This window comes from Accipiter gentilis, chromosome 24 (assembly GCF_929443795.1).
Source record: "Accipiter gentilis chromosome 24, bAccGen1.1, whole genome shotgun sequence".
Taxonomy (NCBI): domain Eukaryota; kingdom Metazoa; phylum Chordata; class Aves; order Accipitriformes; family Accipitridae; genus Astur; species Astur gentilis.
Window position 1 is genome coordinate 16,459,891 of NC_064903.1, and position 26,100 is coordinate 16,485,990.

At 39.6% G+C, this 26,100-nt stretch overlaps 2 protein-coding genes across 4 annotated transcripts in view; one reads left to right on the forward strand and one right to left on the reverse strand.

Annotated features, from left to right (window-relative positions):
* FHL1 (four and a half LIM domains 1) overlaps window positions 1-4,923 on the forward strand; it is a 34,935-nt gene extending 30,012 nt beyond the window's left edge. For 2 of the 3 annotated variants that reach the window (XM_049827334.1, XM_049827331.1), the window contains exons 3-6: window positions 636-813; window positions 1,329-1,498; window positions 2,080-2,266; window positions 3,080-4,923. In XM_049827334.1, coding sequence (XP_049683291.1) covers window positions 636-813; window positions 1,329-1,498; window positions 2,080-2,266; window positions 3,080-3,237 — 693 coding nt within the window. In that variant the 3' untranslated portion in view covers window positions 3,238-4,923. The remainder of the gene's footprint in view (window positions 1-635; window positions 814-1,328; window positions 1,499-2,079; window positions 2,267-3,079) is intronic. The other variant, XM_049827332.1, reaches the window with a different exon arrangement.
* Window positions 4,924-6,762: 1,839 nt separating this feature from the next.
* MAP7D3 (MAP7 domain containing 3) overlaps window positions 6,763-26,100 on the reverse strand; it is a 45,922-nt gene continuing 26,584 nt past the window's right edge. The window contains exons 7-20 of the mRNA XM_049827330.1: window positions 25,979-26,080; window positions 23,490-23,588; window positions 22,986-23,084; window positions 21,765-21,890; window positions 19,512-19,657; window positions 19,009-19,139; window positions 18,180-18,427; window positions 13,600-13,735; window positions 12,286-12,466; window positions 11,033-11,137; window positions 10,711-10,764; window positions 9,801-9,894; window positions 9,134-9,332; window positions 6,763-7,993 (exon numbers count right to left, since the gene is read on the reverse strand). Coding sequence (XP_049683287.1) covers window positions 7,684-7,993; window positions 9,134-9,332; window positions 9,801-9,894; window positions 10,711-10,764; window positions 11,033-11,137; window positions 12,286-12,466; window positions 13,600-13,735; window positions 18,180-18,427; window positions 19,009-19,139; window positions 19,512-19,657; window positions 21,765-21,890; window positions 22,986-23,084; window positions 23,490-23,588; window positions 25,979-26,080 — 2,030 coding nt within the window. The 3' untranslated portion in view covers window positions 6,763-7,683. The remainder of the gene's footprint in view (window positions 7,994-9,133; window positions 9,333-9,800; window positions 9,895-10,710; window positions 10,765-11,032; window positions 11,138-12,285; window positions 12,467-13,599; window positions 13,736-18,179; window positions 18,428-19,008; window positions 19,140-19,511; window positions 19,658-21,764; window positions 21,891-22,985; window positions 23,085-23,489; window positions 23,589-25,978; window positions 26,081-26,100) is intronic.

Below are 26,100 nucleotides of genomic sequence, written 5' to 3' on the forward strand. Positions count from 1 at the left end.
AAGTTCTGTCGTGAGTCCTCTGGCTGATGGGCCACGTGGTCCTCGAGCAAAGAGCCAGAGGCTCTGGGGCACTGCAGCTGGACTGCTCATGACAGGCTGCTTTTGCAGAGGAGCTTAGTTCACGATCTAGATTCAGCCACGTGAACTGCTGCAGACGCTGAATTGTCCTGAAGAGAGTACTGCAGGTAATCCAGCCCGCACAGGGCTTGCAGGAAACTCATCTTCTGGGCAAAGCACTCGGCAAGCTAGGGGTCTGATTTTTTTGTCAGTTTGTGAAATGTTTATTACTTCATGTTCGTGGCAGTAATAACGTACACCTGAACTAGAGGGAACTTGACAATCGGAGAAGCCCCCGCTTATAGAACTTCAAATCTCAAAGCTGTTGGTTTGAAGCATCTTCTGCTACCCTGAAAGCCCAAAATGAGTGCGATTGTGAATGAATGCGTGAGTTTGGTTAAAAGTCCTTCCGTTAACTGCTTGCAGATGAGCTGCACTTCCAACCACTGAATGCAGAGATGCTTAGGAACTAACGAATCTATCCTTAACTGCCAAGGCTGATGAGACAGTAGCTTGGTTTTAGGGCTGCTCAGCAAGAGAGAAGGGCTTATTGCTCACTCTGTTTCTGTTCATTTCAGGAGTTGCATTTCAAGAACCGTTACTGGCATGACAGCTGCTTCCGCTGCTTCAAGTGCTATACGTCCTTGGTCAACGAGCCCTTCATGCTAAGGGAGAACAACAAGGTTTGGTGTAGCAACTGCACTGCTGCCGAGGATGCGCCCAGGTGTAAAGGCTGCTTCAAGCCTATTATTGCAGGTACTGGTGCCAATGATAGGGGAACAACTGCCCAGTTCTGATCTAGGGCAAAGCCATGACGGTTTGTCAAGCTGTGGAGGCTGTAGAAGCTGCAGTTAGGGGTATGGTGGGCATCATAGTGGAAGGCTGGAGCACCACAAAACGGTGCAAATTTTGACTGTTGCTCTCACCTGTCTATTTTATTAAAGTGTTGAAAGGCTGCTTTGCAGTTAACCCTCATGCGGATAGCTTACCCTAGCAGTTAGTCTTAAACCATTTCTACAAAAAGCTCTGCTCTGTAAATCAAGGTCCTCTTCTCAGATAGGCTCAGGCACCTGCCCGACTTTAAGAAAATCTAGAAGGCCCTGGCTAAAGTCAGATACGGAAATTAACAGCTCATCCCTTGTCCATGTTACAGTTGTATCCTGGGCATAGGTATGGACACATCTTGCCTACAGGCGTGCTACATTGCACAGGGTGGGGAGATTGTCACAAGCCTGAAATCCCACATCACAAGTTATTTCTGTCTGTTGTAGGAGACCAAAATGTTGAGTACAAGAAGATGGTCTGGCATAAGGACTGTTTCACTTGCAGCCAGTGCAAGAAAGTGATTGGATCTGGGAGCTTCTTCCCCAAGGGCGATGACTTCTACTGCGTCTCCTGCCACGAGCATAAGTTTGCCAAGACCTGTGCTAAATGCAAGAACGTAAGTCTTTCCACTTTGTAAAGGCAGCTGCCAGAACTAGCCCTCACATGTCTTTTGGAAGCTAGGAGAGTAAGTAGACAGATCATGGCGAAGCTGTACCAATGCTTATGTTCTTTCCTTGAGATAGTGGTGCAAGCAGCTAGTGCTATGACAACATGAGAGAGAATGGTTCTTTCATGTTACAGTACCTGAGCAGGGGCTGTAGGGTTATCTGATGGCAAATCTGCTGAAATCAAGTGGGCACCAGCCTTGCACTTGCTTTGGGGATGGTTTGAGCTCTCTAGCAGGTATTGTATATTCAAGCAGTAAAACAGTATTTTATAAAAAAGCTGGTTTACAACTTTTTCAACTCATTAGTGTAGAACTGCAGAGTCAATGCAGGTGAAACAAACTATTATGAAAGCTCCAGGCATGCAAGATTTCAGGCTTGAGGAACTCAAGTGCACTACACTATTTAATTTTAATGAAAATTTCAAGAGATCTTCTCTGTGACAAAGCCCTCCTACCTTACCCCCCATGCCTGCATCACCTCTCTTCCTCCCTACTGGGCCTGAAATACATCTCTGCTCTTTGCCTCCTAGCCCATCACTTCTGGAGGCCTCACATACCAGGAACAGCCTTGGCATTCAGAGTGTTTCATTTGCTCCAACTGCAAGAAGCAACTGGGTGGGAAGCGCTTCACAGCTGTAGAGGATCAGTTTTACTGTGTTGACTGCTACAAGGAGTGTGTTGCCAAGAAGTGTGCTGGCTGCAAGAATCCTATTACAGGTATGTTGGATTAAATGCAGCTTGAGGGCAGTGGGTGCTTAAGGTCAGAACAGCAATCCCCAAAGACATGCAGCTCAGAGGCTGCTAAGACCAGAAGCAGATCTAGTATACCAAGCCCAATCCCAGCAATCTACATGTGATCCAACTATAAGCCATGATAAGCCACGTGCTCTTGCTGGATGAAGTCAGAGTGAGTAAATGAGCTCTTTCTTTACCCTTTGCACACCTCAAATTTACCTCCTTCAAAAAACTTCCCCAACTAGAACTATTCCCACATCTATCTTAGTTTGGGAACCTCAAGTCTAAAAGAGAGCAGCGTTTTATTGCCCCAAAGTGACATTTGCTTCGCTTTCAATTTACATGTAATGGCTACTGGATTGCAAAGCTCAGCCCTGAAATGTGGGCACTATCCTGCCAGTCCCATGGGACTTGCATTCCATTCTGCATTTTAGAGCATGGATCTAAGCCCATAACAACCAGGTAGGGGGTTAAGCCCAACCTGTCTTTGCTTTACATCTTGATCTTTCCTTCAGCTTGATTGTTTCCTGGAGAAAGGATCCAAGGAAAAAAGCTTATCGCAGAGACAAGCCACACAAGCCTTATGCTAAGCTGCCCATTTCTCCAAGAGCAGTGATACTAAGCAGCAAACAATGTGGTTCGGTTGCAATTCTTGCTAGTATTTTAGGCACACAGATATGGTCTGCAGGACTAGAGAAGCACAGGAAGCAGTAAGAATGGGATCTGCTGTTTGGTGGGCTAACCCAGCCAAGGGAAAAGCTACTATCGCCGTCCTATAATTGTTTTCTCTCCTAGCAGGATTTGGAAGAGGAACCAGTGTGGTTAACTACGAAGATGAATCCTGGCACGATTATTGTTTCAAATGCACAAAGTGTGCCCGTGGTCTGGCCAACAAGCGCTTTGTTTGCCATAATGGAAAAATTTACTGTGCTGAGTGTCCCAAACGACTGTAAGGAGCAGACAGCAACTGCTGTAAAATGGATTTTAGAGCCCTGCTTTCCAAAACAGTCCTGGTAAAGGAGCAGGTTTTTGCATGTTAAGAATTTTAACTTTTTCCATTTTAGTATAAAAACTAAAGTAGCCTCAATATACCGGGTTTGACTTTTGAAGCTCCTGCAGTACAAAAGCATGTAGCGTTGCAAAAATCTAACTTTGTTTCCGAGTAACTCTTAGTGTAAAGGCTTGAAATGCTGTTAGATTTAGCATTAGAGATCCACATACTAAATAATCTGTGTGTGGCTTAAACTAAACCAAAGCTAGTTTTAAACTTGTCTGGTATACGTTTAAGCTTGGCACTTACTTAAATGAAGTGGGTTTGACAAGGCATGCACCTCAGAAACAGAGATGCAAAGATTGCACCTGGTATCAGAGAGATCCATTATTATGCTTTTACAAGTACATTACATACATCATCACACCATTAATAGCAGCTCTATAATAAATACCTTAGCTTACCCTACCACACCAAATTCCAGCACGTGTATGGAATGGCTTCATCTTACATATAACAATGTTTTGGCAATACAATTTAGCTCTAGTTAAGTTTCCATAAACTTTAGTCTTGATTTCTGCATGGTTTGCCCCAAAGTTTTGCTCATCAGCTTTTTTTACATCATTGTTTAAACGAGGCTGTCTCTATACAATTATTAATCCATTAACAAGAAGTAAATCTTTCAACTACAACAAAATGCACATGCATTTAGAATTGCCTTAAAATTGGCTCAGACAACGATAGCTCTCCTATCATGTCAGTGTATGTTTTATGATTTAATAAAAATGAGACTAGTGCCTGCTTGGAGTCCTGCAGCCTGGAAAATTGTTTTTTCATTTTGTCATCTTACACAATTGACACCTCTTATGGCTGAGCTACCACAATCAAGTCTCATACACTGGTACTGGCAGAGTAGAGTCAGCTGTTCTGTCATAGCACCCTTAAATATCGGAGGACCAAAGCAGCAATTTCCATAAACTAATTATTAAAAAAAAAATAACTGACACTGGACCATCTGCCAGGAACAGCCTGTGTGAAAAAGCCCTTTGGAGAACATATGTACAGCCACTGTCCATACACAGATCTACTACCCTTCAGTAACCTGAATGCTGGTTTAAGGGTTTTTTTTCCACAGTAGTGAAATATAGAAATACTTATCAACTGGATGCTGCTCCAGTCATTCCCTTTCATTCACAAACACCTACCAGAAACAAAGAACTCTTGTAAGAAAAACAAAAGGCAGCATCGTGCTGTATTCTTGGTGGTCACTGCTCCACTGTGGCCATGGAGCACTGCTGGACTTACCATTAGTATATAAAGAAAGATGCTGGTGCTAGAAGTAAAAGGCAAAGGCTTTTAGTGAAAAGCAAGTGAAAGAATTCAACAGTTATGAACATGTCATCAGCATGTACAAACACAGCAAGGTCTGAAGGTGTTAGTACAAATACCTTTCCAACCACACAAATGCAATTGCCAAAGAGGCTACTAGTTTTGGGAGCCTGCACTGTGGAGTAGTTAGAGCAGTACCAGAGTGCATCTCAAGGCAGGTCAGCACGGCAAGAGATTGGAGCCTCCTAGCAAGGTAACGTTTAGCATTACAGAAATAAAGCATTGTTCAACTGCAAAGTTTATTTAACAGTGCGCACATATTTACATAGAGCTGTAACAGACCATTCAACACAATATCGGCACAGAAAAAAAAAATATCGGCATCTTTTTTGTTAGAATGATTGTCTCTGCCAGAATGAAACAGCTATCATACAAAAATACATTTTTCCTTTTACCTAAGGCACTGCTCTAAAGTCTAAAACAGTTCTACTGTATTCTGAATAGCAGACAGCAAGAGTAAGAAGGCGGAGGGTTTCCAACTGTAACTGCAATGTCAAGGAAAGAACACATGTAGTTCCAGCAAAACCATTTGCATTTAACCACTGAAAACACAGCTGCCATTTGGATGATTCATTTGAATTGAAGTATCAGCCAATTGTTTATAGCAGGATTTGAGACAGCTATTCTTTAAAGTAATCACTTATCCAGTATATCTGTTACAGGAGACATAAGAACAAGACTCCATTATTACTTTTAGTAGCAATTTTCAGAAGATGCTTAGTTAATCTCTTCATGCTGTAAAAAGCAGGCAAGTTTAGGTTAAATAGATTACTTAATGCAGGCTTTAGGGGAAGGGAAATATAGATGCAGCTTGCAGCCACTGTTATAAAGCTAGAATAGGAACACTTAGAATAATTAACATGAAAAAACCCATGACTTCAGTGGTCTAATACTGTTATGTACACAATAAAATAATACTTCCATAAGTGTAGATAAACTTAAATAAGTAATTCAAGAGGAAAACACTTTTAAAAGCATGACATGTTAAACTGCACTATGACAGACATATCTAGGTATTCAACATTTTTGTGCATATGCTGTAAAATGTTTTGATGTTTGCCAGTAAATTAAAACATATTAGTGATGGTACAAAACTGCATTTTGAAACTGCCAGTATTTTCACATTAGAAAATAAGGATTTTTTCTCCTTCATTCAAGATTGAAGATATTAAATTTTGCATTTTTAAATAGCACATGAACCAACAAGCAATAGCATTTTTCTAGAATGTTACAAAGGGAGTTCAACTTTAACACACACTGAATGAGTCTTTTATTTCATCAAGTGCCATTTTAGGAATATGCAAAATCTGGCCAGTAGCTAAATGGGGAGCCTCCAGTGGCATGTTGCTGTACGTGATACTGATACAAAAATAAAAAAAAAGACTCAAACAGATTACTGTCAAGTCTGTAAAAGGGAAACAAGTGATATTTGAACAAGGAAGTCTTATCTAACAATTACTAAACGAATGGAAAAGGAACATCAGCACAATAGTTTCCCTGAAATGTTTCAAGGTGCAAATTAGAAGTCTGTCATCCCTCCCCCTGGTGTTTTATGTTTTTTGCAAACTTGAAGATGGATAAAGGTAAACAAGCAGCTTTTCAAAACAAGGCCTTCGGTACTTGATAAAACACTGGATTACTGAAGTGCAATCAGATTATTTCCAGGTCTCTCTAGTGTTCACAGTTCTGTCCAAAGAGCAAAGAGAAGAAAACATTTAACCATCATAACTGTGTGCATGCCACATACGTCTATCATCACTGTCAGAGCCTACATCCAGGCAGTGAGCACAGAACCACTTGGTTACTTACGGTCCAAAATGACTACAGTAGCTTTTCTTTTTTTATATACGAATATTAGTTTTCAAAGTTATGTAAATAATTCTTAAAACATATTATGTCTAAACACTTTCAAGTTCAAAATTAAAAGGCTTTACTAAAAAGTTAATGATTTTGATCAGAACAAAATGTGATCAGCAGTATCACATGAAACCCGCCTATTCCCATGGTCCAGTTAGTTGTGGCCTCAAGGAAAGTCTCAATGAGTCCACGGGACTAAAATTCACAAGACGCAGAGTGACAGAGGAGACTCGGGAAACAGTTCAGTCTAGAAAAGTGCTACACTTTAATAAAAAAAAGTGCTACACATCACTTAAAGAAAACGTGGATAGCAAGTCTTGTTTTTTCCACTGCCATTCATTTCAACTGTTCACACAGTCATTTATCTCATGGAAAGAGATCTCCTGCTGTAAGTACGTCCATTTGGGGTTTAGCTCCAACACCAGAGAAGTTTAGTCTTACGTAAACTAGCTTACTGAAGCCTCTCTGACACACTATGCTATACTGCATCAGGGTTTGGCTTCTCAAGTACACGTGGCTTCAGATGCAGCCCTCCTTTGTTCAGAAAATTCAGAATGTTGTGTGTGCAGCTTTATTACTCCTCCCAAAATGTAACACAACTGTCTGTGGAATTTAAAGTTGGTGTTACCCCCCACTCGGTGAAGTGAAAGACTATTCTATAGTAAGTAGAGAGGACAGCTAATACCTTGCCAGAGCTTGAAGAGACCTTGTAAGATCATGCAGGCCAGCATCAGAAAGTTACAGAACATGCCTAGGAGTGGAAAGGTCTTGTCTGTGGAGTTACATCAGACACCTTTTAAAGTGTTAGCATCTTCAAAAGTAACGTGTGCCATTTAAGACATCTTAGAAGAAGCCTAAAAATACAACAGATGAGCTTGAGGGCTGGTAGGAGATAGATACAGGAGCTTCACAGGGGCTCAGCTGTGTCTTTGGAAGAGCCTTAATGACGGGCCTTAGCTGCTGTCTAGAGCAAGTCCCTAAAAAGGCATCAGTTGGTGACTCCTTTTGACAGAATGCAAGTTACAAGCACTAAAGAAACAGCTTTCCCTCCGGCCTACACATTGGAAAAAGTGCCTTGAAAATAAGAAGCTGAAGTTAAGGCAAGGAGAGTAATATGCAAGGAAGTTAATTACCTAGCCAGAGGAAGAGACAGATAGGGAAATCAGCTTGGATTACCTGATGAAGCATCTATAGGTTTGGTCAATGAATTCACTGCACCATCTTCCTCAAAAGCCAATTTGGGACTAGAAGGTATTGTAGCAGCATCATTCAAGTTTTGATTACAGTTACCAGCAGAGATGCTGTCCGAGCTTAGTTTGGTTGACTTGGAATGTACTCCAATGTCAATAAATTCCTCAAAAGTCCACGAACCAGATTTTCCATTAAGATTCTGAATAAGTCCAATTGTATGATCAGCTTCGTTAACACCCAACTTCACTGAGTCATCGATAACCATTTCTTCTGCAGGATGGCTAGGAAAAAAAAAAAAAAAAAAGAATGGATGCTTATATTACAATTTCTGCATGTTTAACCTTTAGACTGATTACAGGCCAGCCAATTAGCAGTCTGCATACTTTGCAAAGCACTGAATATCCTGAAGGGCATTCCCAGACAAGCTCCTCTGGCTGCCACGCAGATCTCCCCTCCAAGAGCCAATGGGGAAGAACGACTTGCCAACATACAGACACTTTTTACTATACTAATAGCCCTCAGGTAAGGTATGGCTCCAGATATTTGATAGAAGAAAGCAACAAGTTTAAAGCCCTGCACCATTAAACCCCTGTTTTAGTAGTGTGCATTTTTTCATTTTTTCCAGTTAAGACTTTTTAAACACAAAACTAAGCCTCAGAAGACTAGCAATATTTAAAACATTAAAAATCTAAACCCAGATCAGAGTGATCAATTTTGATTCATTCTTAAGAAAATCATGAAAATGTTTTTGTATTCCATCACTGGAGGAATGAGATTAATTTATTATCACTTAAAAAACAAAAAAAGAGTTCACAATGTCATTTCTGAATCATTAGCATTTAGATGAGCAAATGGAACACGCATCAGAGGACAGACTTTTCTAGTAGTAGATGGAAATGCTTTATGTTCAAAAAGATAAAATTTGAAATACTAAAATTCCCATTAAGGAAGGCTTTTGTGTTGTATCTGGCGTTTCAGCACAATTGAAACTGTTCTAGACCTTTCTGTATGTTATTCTTTCTTTTCAGTGTTGTTCCCCTCCCTCTTGTTTAACGTTGTTAGTGAAAAGAACTGCTAGCCATTTCAAGGGAAAAGATTTCAAGCCAGTGCTGTTCTTTATAAGTAACACTGCCACACTGCTGGCTATGTGTCTCACTTCTTAGCAAAGCCAGTACTGTTAATATGGTGCCATCTAAACAAACAATTATCCTGAACTAACTGCCTCTGCGTGAAGCAGTAAACTGACAGCATGCGCACACCACATGCCTGGAGCAAGCCAGCGAAATACCACAAAGCTAGTGGGGTGCAAAATTCAATGCAGTGCTACATACAGCACTAAATTTAATTTAAACATAGAGAGATATTCCTTGTGTGACGGATTAACTGCTCTGACAGTAAAGCAGCCACCTACACAGACTCACCTGGAATCCTTTAATTCAGTAACAAGAAGAGACCCTTCATCACTTTTCATATCGCCTCCATTCATGAACACTTCACTGGCCTTCAACTCTGACAAATCTTTTTCCTCAGATTCCGTAGAGATCAAGCTATTCGCAGTCTCTAAACAACCCTCTGCCTCCCCCTTGACTTCCTGGGCTAACTCAATGCCATTTAGCTTTCCTGAAAGTGGGGGGGGAAGAAAAAAAAGGCAAGGGAAAAAAGACAAAAAAAAAAAAAAAAAAAAAAAAAAAGAGCTTCAGTAACAGAATTGCTATTCTAAATGAATAAAATACAAGTGCTAAAATGACTTTTCCTAGCCAAAACTCAAGGCACTTGGCTTCAACAGATTCATTTCTCTATAGACAAGCTGCCTGTAACAACATGAAGTTTGTTTTCCATCTTTAAAAATGCACTCATAAAATGAAAGCACGCTGCCTGCATTTCACTCTCAAATCATTTTTGCATTTAATCATTTTGACCGTCTCTTGTGGTATGGAACGGGCAATGATCTACTGAGCCTCCCTGGCATTTCTGGGACTTGTGTCTCACACCATCACAATGCTATTACGCGAGTGACCTTTTTAACAATGCTTAAACATCACTGAGACACTGACTGCCACTTAGACCTGACTCATCAAGTTTCCTTACCTGGTTGGTCAGTCTTCTCAAGACCCAACTCTTCCTCCTCTTCAATATCCTCTGCCTCCATAGCCTCAGAGGCAGACTTCCCTTCATTCTGCAACTGAATTGCCAGAGTGTTATTTGGAATAACTCACTACCCTCTAGCTAACAGGACAGTTGCACAAATGGTCCAATCACAGCTCCCATGCCAGGCTATTCGGTGCCCAGCAGTAAGGCCACACTAGTCCAAAGGCTAATAGACAATCAAGTCACCCAGCAACACATGCTCTGCTGAGCCAGAGCCCATAAAGAAATATGTGGGACCCACTTCCATCTCCTACCTATGAACTATTCCTGAGTTCCTTTTCCCCTCATTCCTCCACGGTATGTGCTAACTATTTATTCATTTTCAGCTATATGAAGACTTGGGTCTCTGAATGTTCAGAGAACAACAACTACTCCTGAATACAATATGCGTTATTTACCACAAACCTTAGGTCACTACATTTAACAAAAATATATCCCAGTTTACTGTAGCAATCCAGGGGGCATCCAAAATTTGCTTTAAGCAAACAGATGAAGCCAGGAATTTAAGTTTTCTGGGGAAAAATAGCCCCAGAAGAATGCATACAGTTAAAAAAAAAATAATAATCTAACCAGTGGCGCTTTTTTTAACCAATCTGCAAGTGATAATGCCAGATCACATTGTTTCTATATGCCTTGAACAAAAACGCATCAAAGACTTTTCATCAGAACAAGCAAAGCAGAAGAATGTGTGCAATGGGAAGCTACTGAAAATTACTCTGGTGCACCAGGACTTTGCACTTCACGTGGAAGCCAGTTTGAGTAAGGATAAGAGAGGAAGACAGGATACAAGGCAAAGCCTTCTCTGGCAAGGGCCTATTCTGTCATTATACAGATTCAAACAAAAAAGTACCTTGGATTCGTTTTGATCTGACTTTCGTGTTCTTTTCATTATTTCTTCAATTCTCTGTTAAAACAGGGAAAATAGTTGCAGTGACATACAGAGCTTTATATTTCAGCACTCTGGTTTAAATTTTCATCAATCATAATATATTTTCATGTTTCATAAATTTACTACTTTATTCACCATTTTAAAGCTCACAAGCCAGAGTTGGCTTTTAAAAAACCCCCACACTACTTCTATTTAAATGCATCTAAGACAGTTTGCCTGTTCAGTTTAACACTTCAACCGCTATTTTAGGCTGAGAAACCTCTCTGCTTCCAAAACAGTGTACCTTTTTTCTTTCAAGCCTTTCCTGCATATTTTGCTGCATAATTCTCTCTCTTTCCAGCCGCTGCCTTTCAGCCTCTTCTTGGGCTTTTGCTTCAGCTTCTTCTCTCTGACAATAAAACAAAAAGAAGAGAGCATCCAGTGCACAACTCATTCCCAAGAGTCAAAAGCAGAGCTGTTACAGAGATTGTGGTTCAACACAGACAGGAACATCAGACAGTCGCTACTTAATATTACCATACGTTGCAGCTAAATGCCAATTACCCAGCTACTGACATGAAATATATATTACTATGACATTCAGAAACTGATCTGAAAAGAAAAACGATGTGCATGGCTATATTGTGATTATGCAAATATTCTGAATGATGTTGAGCTATTCAGCGTTCAAACTATACTTCAGGATGAAGATCTGTCTAAGAAGGATAATTTATAAAGTAGCAAGACAGCAATTAAATTTTAAATGTGGCAAGGTTAACTTAAAAATCTAGGCAGTCAGGTATTACTGCCAAGATACTTGGTACTGAACACCTTCTGTTCCTTCCATACTGGAAAATCTTTTCTAGTGTGACCAGAAAGAAAACAAAAGCATAATTAACACTGAATAATTGTAATAAACTCAAACAAGCTTTTAAAGAAACAGACACGTCAATGCTATCCATAAGATACAGCTCTTTAAACACAAAGAATTAAATTGTAAAATTGCTTTAATTTTCAAAAGTAATCTCGTTTAAAGAAAGTCCACTTTCTGCAAAACAGCTTCCTTCAGTTAGAAGGATGCCTTTGTAAAGGTACACAAATACTAGCTGTGGAAGACTATTTAGCAACCAGAGAAGCACACTTGGAAACACTACCAAACTTTCTTCTAAAGGAATGAGAGCAAGCCAGATGACTTTCCAGACAGACCACCTCCTTATAATCTGTAGCAGTAAGTTGGTAAAATGGGCTCAGTACAAATATTTTACATGTGCAAAATAGCATCCCAGATGGCTAAAAAAATTCCCAAAATACCTGCTTCTGCCCCACACTTGAATTTATCAAATGGGGGGGGAAGGAGGGGAAATCACATAGACTAGGGCAAGGAAAGGACTTCAAGACATTCTCAAATCCATCTCAGACAGCATGAACTCTGCTTTACATCATTCCTGACAGAGATGTGTCAAAACTGTTCTGTGAAAGAAAATCAAAGACAACCCCCTCGAAAACACGTCAGCAGCTTGTATGAGGAACACAGCTGGAGCCTACAGATAAGCAGACCTGGTGTTGAAGCTCTGCAAGTTTTTCCTGCTCTTCCTGTTCTCTGCGGATCCTCTCCTCTTCAGCTTGTCTTTGTTGTTCTTCAAAAGCCAGTCTCTTTTCTTCTTCCTGCTTGCGGAGCTCCTCCTCCCGCAGTGCTTTTTCCTCAGTTGCTCTCTTGGCCGTTTCTTCTTCTCTGATTCTAGTGTTTCCAAAGATACAGATTACTGACTGGATATTTATTTCTTTAAAGTGTGCACGCACATGAGACAGACTAGGAAAGCAAGGAAGTTCTAAGTTATCCAATCAAAAAATAACTGTAAAGATACTCTCTGGTGTGGATTTACAAATGCCACCATCCAGACCAGTCAAAGGAAAAAGCAGAGTAACTTGGAAGACACTATCTATGAGTACATAAATGTTCTTTGCTGATTAAGTCAAGGTCAAGGCAGGTCGCTCCAATAATGGAAAGTTTAACTGAGAACTTGATTAAGAGACAACTATTTAATAAATACCACCTGCATCCACAACACAAATGAAGCTTTTAATTACTGTCAAACATAAATTTAGTTGGATTTCCTAAAAGACTGTTTCTTCTATAGTCTGAAATCCAGAGATATACTGGAGGTGTACACTGCTAGATCATGCAGACATACACAACAGATCTGATGACATATTTCTGATAAAACATCTATAGCAGACTATATGGAAGTTTATGACAGCTTTATACCCGTGACTGGAAAACAGACAAAATCTGATGTTCTATCATGTTCACAGAAGCACAGACAGGTGATCCCTGATCTGGAATAAAGTTAGTCAGCGCAAAGTTAAGAATTTATTTTTAACAACTTCAATGCAGTGAGCCAAATGTCTACTGATTTATCACTTTGAATTACTTGGCTGCAACATTTCTGATCCAGATTTCGGACCACTAACATGAGATTTAATGTATCATCAAAACACTGCCTGAGTTCATCAAAGGAAAGTTTAATACAGAGAGGTTGACTATTTCAAGACAAATACAAACAAAACAAATACAAGTGGTGTAAAAAGCACATTCTAGTTTTGAAATAAAAGCACTACTGGTGACTGGAAGAAAAAAGCAGCACTGATCTGCACAGGGACTATGCATTACATATATACTGAGATATAGATTAGCGATACACACAGCAAGCTGTCCTGTCTCAAATGGTGCTAACGTCTGTCTCTGCTTCAGGAACTGCATTAAGATTTACAGGAACTTAAATTAAAGCTTAGGAAACATATACAGCTGGAGTGTCCATTCCAATCACACCCCACCATTGGAAGCATCCCTCCCTTCTCCTGAATTGTTACCTTTCCTCTTCCTGTCTCTGAATTCTTTCTTGGTCTTCACGCTCTCTTTGCTCCCGTGCTAGACGTCGTTTCTCTGCCAAGATTTTAGCAGCTTCTTCAGCTGTGGTGGTCCCTGCTACCGTTTTGCTACCTGATTCTGCAAAGGTTAAAAGAAACTGCTGTTAAAAAACCCCAGTAACTTAAAATTAAGAAGGATGTTATCACTGTAAACTGAGATTTTTCTTTTGGCCAACTGACCCACTATCTTTTTGATCAGTGCACATCATCTAAAGGCCCACAAGAGTCAAAGGGGAGCCCTAAAGAAATGCAGAGCCACAAGATCTCACTGACACTGAAACAACAACTAATTTCAACTATACTGATCCAGCCATATTCCAGACGATCCAGTTAAAGCTATTCTCCAATTACCATAGTACTTAAAAACACGTTTCTGAAAAGACACATTTATTCTATAATGCTTACAAATACTTAAAAGAAAACTGAAAAAAAAATAAAAAAATACTGCTTTAGGAAATACACTTAACTTCCTTCTAATAAAACTGAACGCACATGACCCTGAAGAGGAAATATGAATATTTTTTTTATTTCTCTTGTTTCCTAACATAAACATTCATGCCTTTATATTTACAGAGTATCTTAGGGTGCAAATAATCACCATTTTATCCGGCCCTGAAAGCACACACTGATGACTTCAGTAATACCATATTTCTACACATTTTAGCAACAAATCAATTTCCAATATACATGAAGATCAAAACAGCTCCAACCACCAGGTTAGTAGATATTTGTACAGTCCTGCAGTTTATGTTTCTTCATGTCCTGCCTGGTGGTATGGCGTCTGAACATCAGAGATACTATTATAAATTAACATCAGCAAAAAAACCCCAACCCTTGCCATCCAGTTGCTCTCAATATATATTGAAAGAACTCTGATTTTTATCAGTTATTCCTGCTCTCTAGAAATATTACTATTTGAATGTGACTTAAGAACTCATGATCTGAATATTCAGAGAATTAGCTCTTGGTGTCAGTAGAGCAATAGCATCATAATGTTGGTGAGGACCTGCCTTTCTTCTTTTTAATATTTCACAAATCAGCACATATATGTTTGCTTAACATTTATAAAGCCTTCAAGTCAAGGTAATTTTGATGAACAATGACATCAGGGTTTGATCAGTTATTTTGCCTCTGACCTAAAGACAAATCATTCAAAACACAATGCCATCATTAGGAACTTTAATACCTCAAAAGCTGCTTAAGCCTCATGGACACATAATCACTACCTGCAACTGTAGGGCATAATTACACAGAGTAAATCCTCAGCAGCTGAATCATGGCAGTGTTTTGTGCATAAAAATTTTTCTTGCAGTCCTAGGAAAAGCATTCCAGCACTGATGGAGTGCAGTCACAGAGATGTTTTCTAATATTTAGATTTATCCAATGCTGAAAAAGAAACACCTCCCCAGAACACACATTGCTTCTGATTTGGGCAAAAATGCAGTCATGTTGGTACAACCAAGAACCAGCCACAAATCTGAACTTGGTCAAAAGGTGTCCTCCTCCTCCTCCCTGAGCAGGAGAGGCCACTCCTTTGCAGTTGTAAGAATCGTTAGCAGAATCTGCCTACTCAAGATTTGCACACACTTTTCTTCCTATATTTTGCAACTTTATGTCTTATTTAAAGAAAAGGAGCGAGGGTTCACTTAGTATTGCCAGTATATAACCATGAAGAAATCAAAATGCCTCTCTTCTCCTCTACCACTTGAGTGTCTTGCCAGTTTAGACTAGTCAATTTTTACAGCAGAGGCCATCTTCTGTTGTGCACTTGCACAACAACCAAGGCGGCAGTCCTGTTTTAACACTACTGGAATCTCTGTTGTATCAAAATTGGTTGACATTTAATGTCAGGTTAAACCTATTTCCCCCCCTCAAAACTGAACCTAAATAAGACAACTTAATCCCCCGCAAGAAGCCTAAAAGTTTTAGGCTTTTAGGTTACAGGGTTATAATATGATAATGATAGCTTGAAATATGATGAATATCTGGTATTGAAAATGATAGAAGAAAATTAGTCACAATGATTCAGAACACTGCAGATATGGAAAGAACAGGGGGCATAGAAACATAAGAAAGGGTAGGAGACTTCAAATCTAGAGGGGACCTTTCCATTGCATTTTCACTTTTGAAGCTTTACTGATGTTTTCCATGTGGTTACTTCAATAGTGCTTTCATCTCCATGCACCCCTCATACAGTCTGTTTCCATAGGGCAGGACACAGGACTTCCCAACATGATTGCTAACATGCCGTAAAAAGATTCTTCCAGCGTTTTATACTCAGCTCCATTTTTGTTGTACTCCCACTGTCATTCCTGGTAAGAACGGTCTTTTTCTCAAAGGACCTTTTTGTGATGGAAGGGGAAAGAGAGAAATAGGCAAGAGAAATGTCTCAGAACAATTGTAAAATGTACTATTAGTTGGATGGAGAGAAGATTCCAACACATTTCAAGGCAAGTCATTTATTCACAATTAATCTAGGAATCATATTCCAAAGCCTTCACTACCCAGATACAAAAAAGTGAGGCTCCATGATAGTTTATTACCTATCATCATGCATAAGGTGAGAGCTCATGAAGGAGCACTTCTTATGCTTTAAGTTGAAACAAGCCTTTTAACTCTCAGAGAAGCTGCGAAAGGCTGCTGCCAGAAACGACAACTGCTCCAAGTCACTGAAAAATAAAAAGCTTTTTACTGCAGAACAGTGTATTTTAGTAGGAAGACACAGAATACAAGACAAAAACTTGATTGCTTTCTGTCAGCAATGAGCAATCAAGTTTAGTTTGAAGGAGAAGAGATGGTATGACGATACAAGTGCACGAAACTGAGATTAGGTTGAACCTACAAGACCTAGAGACTGATTTGCCACATGCCATTCATTGGTGTGCTCTGACTTCAGAAGCTGTCTGGAATATGGTATTGCACCAACCCACAGGGTGAACTGCCTACACTGATGTGTAAAATGAAAATTGCCTTGAAAATTTAAAGCAACTTTTTAAGAACAAAGATTTTGCCTCACTTAACCATCTTGCAGTGTACCAAAACATTCAAAGAGATAAATTAAATCATCTCTATATTGAAGAACATGCCCACTATTTCCTTATCATCTATGTGTCAAAGAAAAAGAGCTTCACCCAGCCCCAGTACAAATCATTACAAAGATGACTAGCTTGGAGATTAGCAATAAAATAAAATGGCAACAGATAAACTGGGTTAATACAGTTCCAGAAGTCAGTGTAGAGAGGAGACAGGTGGGACAACCAAGGAACAAGTTCTTGTTCCAGAACAACTGGAAGATACAGAAATAGGACACATTGTTATGGAAGTTTCAACCAACCGACGACATTGATCACAAATGATTATGCCCCTTTTGAGGCATGCAAGACGTCTGTCACAGTAATGTAGCACACTGAGGGATGGACATTCTAACTGCAAAGATAAATGACGTGACACCAAAGACAGATGTGCAACTTCATTCAGACATCCACATTTGACTATGACATCCAGGCTTCCTTCTAGAGGAACACATGCTCAAAGAACTGTACCATAAATGAGTTCTTCAGCTGACTAACACTATTTCACATCCAACATTGAGAAGTGTCAGGAAGAGCCTCGGAAATAACAGACAACTGCAGCAGCTGAGGAATGCACAACAGGAACTGTACATGCAGTAACGTGCAGCAAGCATATGTTCCCACTTACCTTGGGTCTGAAGGATTTTCACCCCCAGTACTGCCCACTGGCTGTAGCTTAAATTCCAGAGATCCCTCCTTTTCCTGTTAAGTGTCCCCTAAGTCCTTCTTCACAAAGAAGTGCCTGCCAGACCTCATCAGAAGGCTCTCCCAGATTCTGTTCTGGAGATGGCAGATGGCGTTCTTCCGGTAAGAAGGACAGAGGCTGTGCTTACTTGGCACGATGAAGAGGGCTACGAGACTAATTGCTTATCTGGTATATGGCTCTCCTTAATCTCTTTCTCAGTGTGACCTGTGAACCGACCACTTTTTCCTAAGGCAGCAATGATTATATATTCACTGGAATTGAGACTGAGGCAGCCTTCTAGCTGTGTGAAAACTCGCTCTCAGCCTGAGATGCACCAGTAGCTGATTTCTTCCTCCAAGCAGGTCTCTCTACACAAGCAATTTTAAGAATTACCAACTGCACTGAAAGACCTTTGCACAGTTTAACTATTGACTTTGCAAACCTAAGCTAGTAGATCCCTCAGCTACTGTGGCTGAAGTTGAAAAGGCAAACGGGATTTCTGCTTTTCTTAAAATTACAGTACAAGCAGTAATATTGAAAGCTCCTAACTTAAATCTTCAAGTCAAATAAACCGACTACTGCACTAAAATCCACACCAAAAGTCACACCATGTAAAATTATTGTATAAATCATCAGCAATGAACAGCTTCAGCCTTAAAGCATCCTACCCTCCAGTGGTCTGCCTCACGAACAAATTATTTCACCAGTCCTAGCACACATTGGAGATGTCTCGAATAAGAGTGCGTCAGTCACTGAGAAACACTCACCTTCTTTGGTCTTTGTGCTAGTAGCTGCTACCGCATCCCTGTCCAAGGCTGGTGAAGAACCTTGCTCTTGTCCTGTTCCTTCTGTGCTCTTATCCTTTGGTTTGCTCTCTGCTTCAGTTTTCTTTTTGGTAATGTTTATAACACCTGGTGTGAGAGGTTGACGTTGGATAGGTGCTGGTTTAGAGACTGGAGTAGGAGATGGTGGCCTTTGTTTTGACACACTGGGCGAAGGTGGCCGAATCTTTTGTCTGTTGAAATAAAGAATGTTTTTCAGGGCTAACACTGAAAACCTCAAACACGCAACTGAGGAGAGCAGTTAGTTTAGTTTACATTAGAGCAGTTAGTTAGTTTACATTACGTACCTCACTTAAAAATAAATCCACCCACAAACTACTGGTGCCTTCCTCATAAAACTCAAATATGGGATTCCAAAATACCCTGGGCACCTGGACTCCCTCCTTGTGGGCTAACATCAAAACAGGTCTGCTATTTACCTCCACATCAAGGATGAACCCTGTGATTCCAATCCAAGAAACTTCCTACGCTAATAAAGGCAGATCAGCTTATTCAGAAGCTCGCACACTTCCTGTTGGTTATAGTGCACAGACTGTATTGAAAAGCAGGTTGTATTTTGTCTGCACAAAAGAGACAAAGGTTCAAGAGCTGCATCCCTACTGTGGAAGAGAAATCGAACCAAAAATGACGTCCTTATATGTATAAACATGGCGTAGTGTAGGTCATCCAAATTCTAACAGCACAGCTGTCTTGAGACAGGAAGCATCCTTCATTTTGTTCTGAATAAAAGAAGATATTTACCCTGGATGCATACCTAACTGTAGAAGGTGAGGGAGGACGCTTCACCAAATTAGCAGGAGAGGGGGATCTTCTACGGGCAGACACAGATGGCGAGGGAGGGCGTCTTAAACCAGAACCTGGGGACGGTTTTTCTGTCTCTGATTTCTAAGAGGATACATAAAAACAAAGTAATGCTCGCTCTCTAGAATACATTACAGACAGAAGAGCTGCTACCCCAGCAAACATACAACTTCTCAACAAGATGTACTTCACATTTCCTTTATGTTCCAAAACACAGACCCAGTCAATGTTACCTAAAGTAAATTTTGGGAACCATAAGCAGCAAACAACATGCCTTTAAGATAACAGAGAGGTCAAGGAACACAAAATTCCCATTTGATTTCAATATTGGGTTTTTTAAGCAAAAGCTATTGAATGTTTCAATAAGCAAGCAAACTGTTGAAACAGGATCCCATCCTGAGCTGTTCCAAACCCCCTGATTAATACAAACCTAATTCCTGTGGATTTTCAACAAACCTGGGTTGAATCTGGTGAACTTGCATCAGATGAAGATAAAGAGGACTTCAATCTGTCGATGCTACGACTGCGCACGGGCACTTTAGGAGTTGGGACTGGGGAACTGATGGAACTGGCTGAAGCTGAACGAGGACAGAGGTGAGATTCTATAAAAGTTAGGAATTTGACAAGACAAAACGAGAACCAAGTGCACAGCGTAAGAACAGGAAAAAAGGAAGAGGGGGAAAGAGAGAAAGAAAGATTGTGTGTGTTAGAAACCGTACAGAGAAACGCCACAGGCAGTGCACATTGCAATGGGTCACAGACACAGACACCACCACCACACGATTAGTACTCTGGAAGCAACAGCACCAAGAATAAAACCATTCTGAAAGCAGCAGTCTGGAGTAGATAAAAATAAAATGCTTTTCCAAAAAATGTCTGAATTTGCAATACACCAGCATTACTTTAATTTTAGTCAAGCTGCATCTAACCACAAATAGTTCCATTTTGATGGCTTATCATCTTTCTTTACAAGTTCTTCATCACAAGTTCAAATTTTAAGCATGTTTCCCCCACACTCACGGAGGAAATCTTCCTTCTTTTCAAAGACTAATTATAAAGCAGCATTACATTAGGAATCCAAGCATTACTTTACAAGATTTTCTTGTGAAATAAGCATTTGTGCAACATTATTTTATTATACTTGCCCTCTCTGACCTCTTTATTACTATATATGTGTGCACTTTATCCACATTAACAAACTGAAATAGTAAGTAAAAATAAATAAATAAATAAAGTAAAAGACACCTATCAAAAGAAAGAGGTCAACTGTTAATCTAAAATACTTTTCCTACCTGAAGTGTCAATCTCTTCACACATAAGAAAGAAATTGTATCTTCTAATTACTTTTTTCGCTAACGTAATCATAGATGGATAAGCATACATAGATGTAAAAATCTAGCTCTGAAACTAGATAGTGGATTCTTCTATAGTTTGAATAGATTGTGACAGATGCCAGCACTTAATTTTGTAACTTTATGGAAAATACATTTTATTTTTATATCTACAGCATTTGTGCAAGGAGAACTGCATTCTGTTTGTGCACAGTTTGTGCTAAAGCACAGGTACGTTTCTACTGAAATGAAGAAAGTACCTCTAAGTAAACTGATAAAAATGTAAAAGTTATCTTTAATTCAGCAATAGTGAATAAGTCACATGCTGTCAGTAACAGTGAAAAAGGATGGTATTTCCCCACATGACATGACCTGAAATATTCATGGTAAAATAAAAGTGGCATATAGATAGGTGTGCAAAAATATGACTATTGAATACAAACCAAAAAAGTAAAAACTGGTTATTACACATGGGGAACAGTGTAGAAATGTCACCATTACCAACAAGGACCAAGCGGCATAAGATAAAAAATAAAGATGGAGTAACATACTTAAGAGGAAACAAACAAAACTAGGAACGCAAGTTTTAAGGTAAGAGAGGAGAAAGGACTCCACATTGGTTCCAGATATGCATTTACTGGGGCATTATTATAACCAGTAACAATCATAAGACATGTGGGCTGCAGCTAGGGCTTGCCCATCATGCAGATTCCTGCACTAGTACTAAGTTAAGCCACAGCGTGGGCTTATCAGCTCAGTCTGGACCAATATAAAATTGCTTGAGCCAGCCAGGGTTTCTCTACAGTATCTTCTCCTAGTATGCCTCTACTACAATCAACCTGTGTGAAGCCAGCTCAGGGCTCCCTTTATGTTAAGGTAACTCCTCTGTCACATTCCTTACAAGAGTTTCTCCCCCTAAAGAAATTTAGGCTTTGCACTTATTCCTTTCAGCCTCCTTTGAAACTGTATGTTTGTTTGGGTTTTTTTCCGTTTCATTTCCTAGCACTGTTCTCTGACCAGTATGTCTCAGATTCACTTCAGGGTACACCCAAATGCAGATCTCTGTCAGTTAAAAAAAACCACAAACAAAACAACACAAACAAAACAAATGAACATCAGCATCTGGTTCTCTGCAGAGCAAGTAAACTGGCACTAGAGTTTAAAAGCCAGTATTATTCTATGCTTTTGTAAACATGCAACATAGCATATGAATTGGTTATTCCTGACCAAAGAAAATACTGGATAAATAGTATTATACATAACCATATATTAACTGTCTGATTCATACGGAAGTGTAGCACAGTTAGTGACTATCATGTAGGTTCTTGCTTGAAGAGCAACTGCATAAAACTTTCAGGCTTTGCTGCCCTCCTGTTACCTGAGGGATCTTGTCCATCAGCCGATAATGTAGCAGCACTTTTACTCCTAGCTAAGGAGGCCTGTGTGGGGGCGAGGAGGCGACTGATTACGCTACTGTCCAGAGGACTGAGCTGGGAACGACGAGCTAAACGATGAGAACAAATCAAAAAGGATCCAACATGAAATCATATAATGAAAAAGACAAGCAGTACAAAGCAAAGGAAGACTGTGAGCATTGCTGCAAATCATAACAGTTTAGGGAGAAAAATACTGAAGTCATGGAGAGGGAAATCCAAACTAAAAGCACAGAAGGGTTAAACACTGCAATCTCTTATGTTGCACTTCTTGTCCTCGACTTGCTTAATACTAATCATTTTAACGTGCAAAGACTGGCAGGCATACAGCAGAGCTGAATGCTGAAGTCAGTCAAAGTACAAGAAGTTTTTGATCCAGCTCTTCAGAGCTATATTCTCTAGGTTGCAGGAAAGGCTGTTCTGACATAAAAACCAGAAGACTTGCAAGTCAAAGTGAACAGTTATCATCAGGCATCATTTGCACACACAAATTCACATGGACAGCACCCATCATCCTCCCATACAGGAAATATTCTGAAGCAGAATATAATTTCCACTGTTGCAATAGCTGCTAAAAAGAAAAGTTTCAGATTTGTTAACTCAAAGGGAAAAACATGTTAGAAAAGTTGCTAGTCTTCAGCTTTAAGAAGAGTTCCTAGAAAACAGGTTATTCGTAACCTAGTGGGGAATTACACAGACCAAAAGAGACTGAAGTGAGAACAGGTTTCTTCCTTCATTTGCATGCACAAAGTTAAGGCCAGCAGCAGGAACAGAGAAGTTGCTTTTAAACTGAATAATGAAAGAGAGCTTAAAAAGCAAAGGTAAGATTTAATTAAGAAGTGAACATATCAGTGACATTTTTATGGTATCTTACATTTAAACCTACTAGCTTTCAAATACATCTCTCTCTCAAGCAGAGACATTATGCTATCTACTTAAGAGTGCCATTTAACAAAGTCAAAGTCTGTCTTACAGGATTTCTTTTTTGTCCAAAGGGAGAAATTTAACCTTTACCATTTACAGTTTTATCTTCACCACTAGAGAACTAAAAAGCCATTAAAAAGTCCTAAAAATTTAAGAGCCAAGGAAACTAGTGAAAGTAAGCCTGTCCAAACTTTACTATGAATGGCTTTAAAAAGAAATATTCAGCTTTATGAAACAACCACCTGGTTTTTCTTCCTTTTTCACTTTTTCTAGTTCTGGAGAGGATTGGGGTTTACTACTTATTCTATTCAAAGATGTGCTCCTCTTCTTTTCTGTTCCTCCTAGAGACCAAGCGTAAGGAATATTATTTTTAACAAGATATTTATATATATGATTTTCTAAACTGTCATTCCCATGCTTTGCTTTTGCCAATCAGCTAAAACCACAGATCTATCATTATGAAGCACTATTTTCTCATGAACTAAATGGTTTGGCTACCATTTGCCTACTCTCCCCCCACCCTTCCACTTTTCAGAGGAATAAGGCTCGTTTATAGACACAGTTACCCAATATTTGGCACTGCAATGTGCATAACGGTATTTATGCCAGAGGGCATAGACTACATGCACAGCAGTGAAAGTCTTGAGTAAAAACATTTATAATGAAACTGGGACATGGTTTAAAAGTCAAATTCAAATATCCCATTTACTGCCTCCCAATTCTCAAAACAAACTGGTTTCTAGCACCTTTCTGTTCCACCTGTGAACCTTTGAGTGCTGACTGCTGAGAATGTAGAGGAACTTTGTTATTCAGTCTGTTTAATGAGGCACTTCTCTTTGTGGTACCTGGAAGTGAAAGTGCATGGATTAATTATGTTGAAAAGCCTAGAAGTCCCCGCCAACACCTGCCCCACTTCCCTCAGATAGAGAAGAGTAATTAAGTCACCTTATAGTATGAATCCTTCAGAAGCAGGAAAACTGGATCAGGGAAGAATTACTCTATACAAAGCATTATTTCTTATATTCCTGTATGTTACTGATCATAGCAGCAGGATGCCAGTCTCGACAAACTTCTTGTTTACCTACCTTGTACAACTTTTTAAATAAGTAATTTAAAAAGGCCATTGCTCCCATTCTGTATGAGTAAGAGTGAGCTCAGAATTAACATGGAGCACAGCTGATGAAATACTCCACTGATCCAGGGACAAGCATCTTACTCTCATTTCCACATTCTGCTCCTCCATCTTCCCAGGCACATATGCACGGCAGAAGCAATCTGCTTAATTCTGTGACTGTATTGTCTGTCATGTGAATTTAGCCATCTTTTACCAAACAGCCATTTCTTCTTGAGCGCCAGATCAAGAGCACAGAATTGCTCTAACTTGCTATCGTGATCTAAACTACCCAGTCAGTCGACCTCTACATCCTGATCACATGGATCAGTTGAAGTCCTGTCCAAATTTCTTGTATTTCAGGCCACTTGAGAATTTTTCCTCCAAAGCAAACAAGGATTCACAAAGGATTTCAAGGTATGACAGCAAGTTTGAAAGCAATCCCCATGAGTTGAAAATTAGTGACTTCCTTTGTTAGTGGCTTAATTTGTACTTTACAGCCCTTTTTTCTGACTCACACTCAGAGCTGAACCCTGCAGACACATTACATATAAATATCATTTTAAATCACAAGCAGTCTCCAGTGACTCAGAGCCCCTGCAGCTATGCTAGTATAGATATATTCACTGATTTCCCTACCAGGCATACAGTGTATAAGTACTGCTGCATCACCTTCCAACATGAACCAGCAAAATCATGTCCATGTTAGGGATTCTTCTAGCACAGCTCATTTGATCAAAGGTTGCAGATTGACAGAACACTATAGCATAGACCTAGTTGAATTTGGTTTTGTATTAAACAGCTCTTAGCTTATTAATGCTTTTCATCATCTTGGGGAAAAAAAGACATCTGGGATACAGGCAGGCTCCTATGAAACACTGGAAAGATTCTCCACAAGGAAATTGCAGGCTAAAACAACCTGATATGTGTTCATGCAAATAGTTTTTATTTTTCTTAACAAGTAGATTAGGACAATTTCTTGTGTTTCATAATTTATTTTTTTTATTATTATTTGGAGAAAGCAGATTGCCACGATTTACAGAATGTATTGGGATGGGGCAGAGAGGAGGAGGCAGAGAGGAGATTCATATGTACAGGTTTACCAGAAAGTGGGAAAACCAGAGATCTATCTCATTCTCTACATCCCTGTTAAGACTAGTTGCATGGTGCACATTTGAAACATGACACGCTAGTGTCAGGAGCTTCATCCACCTCAAAGATACAATTCAAAATGAGACTGGAAGCCACAGAAATTGGTAGACGATCTCTAGAGTGCAAACACTCTGAGTGTTAAAATAAAATTAAAAAATAAAATTAAAGAAATAGTTGTCTTCCAGGCTGTTTCTATTCCTTGGTAATCATCAGCACAGTAAGTAACCCAGAGTGCTGGCAAGCAGTGGTGTGCACTAACAGTTTAAGAAATGCGTAATTTGAGCATCAGTATCAAGATTACACTAATTTATTGGGCTAGGAAACGGTGTCAGAGCTGCACGCTATGGCTACAACCATGCTAGAACTCCAGGTCAAAACAAAACAATCTCCTACCACCCAAAAAACTCCCACAGGTATCAGGGTTTTTCATGCATCCTTCTCTATTTGGTTAAAGCAGAATTCTAATATTAAAAAGAAAGTGTGTGTCTATAGAGTACAGGACTGGCACAACAGAAAGATGTCAAAACTAAGTTGATTTTCTCCTTCCCAAAGGCAATCAAATGTCTGAAGCTGTCTAACAGAACAAAGAAAACTTTATTTTTGTACTATTTCTATTTTGCTGAAATTTTAGGGTGTGATTTAAGGCATGCAAACCCGTAACGATGATGTGAAATGATTTGTGAATCAATCATTCACCAAGATTTGACTTTAGTAAAGCAATTAACAGAAATAAAAAATAAAAAAACAGCAATCTTTACCGTTACTCTTCTCCTCTAACAGAGATCACATCAACTGGGTCAAAGCCCTGAACAGTGAAGCTGGATTAACAAACTGCATGAAATGCATTTGAGATCAAAATATGAAATGAGTTACACAGCAAGGGAGGAAAGGGAGTATCATTCCACCTCCTGTCTCCTCCCCAAATAACAGTTAAGCAGTACACCTGCTACCAGCAGACACACAAACACTTACTTCGATCAGAAGCATTTAAAAGCGCTGCAGATGATGACAACCGTTTATTCATGACAGCTTCTGTCTGTTTGAGGTTTGCTGTGGAGGTGGACCGCTTGCTGGCTGTGTAAAAAAGTGCTTAC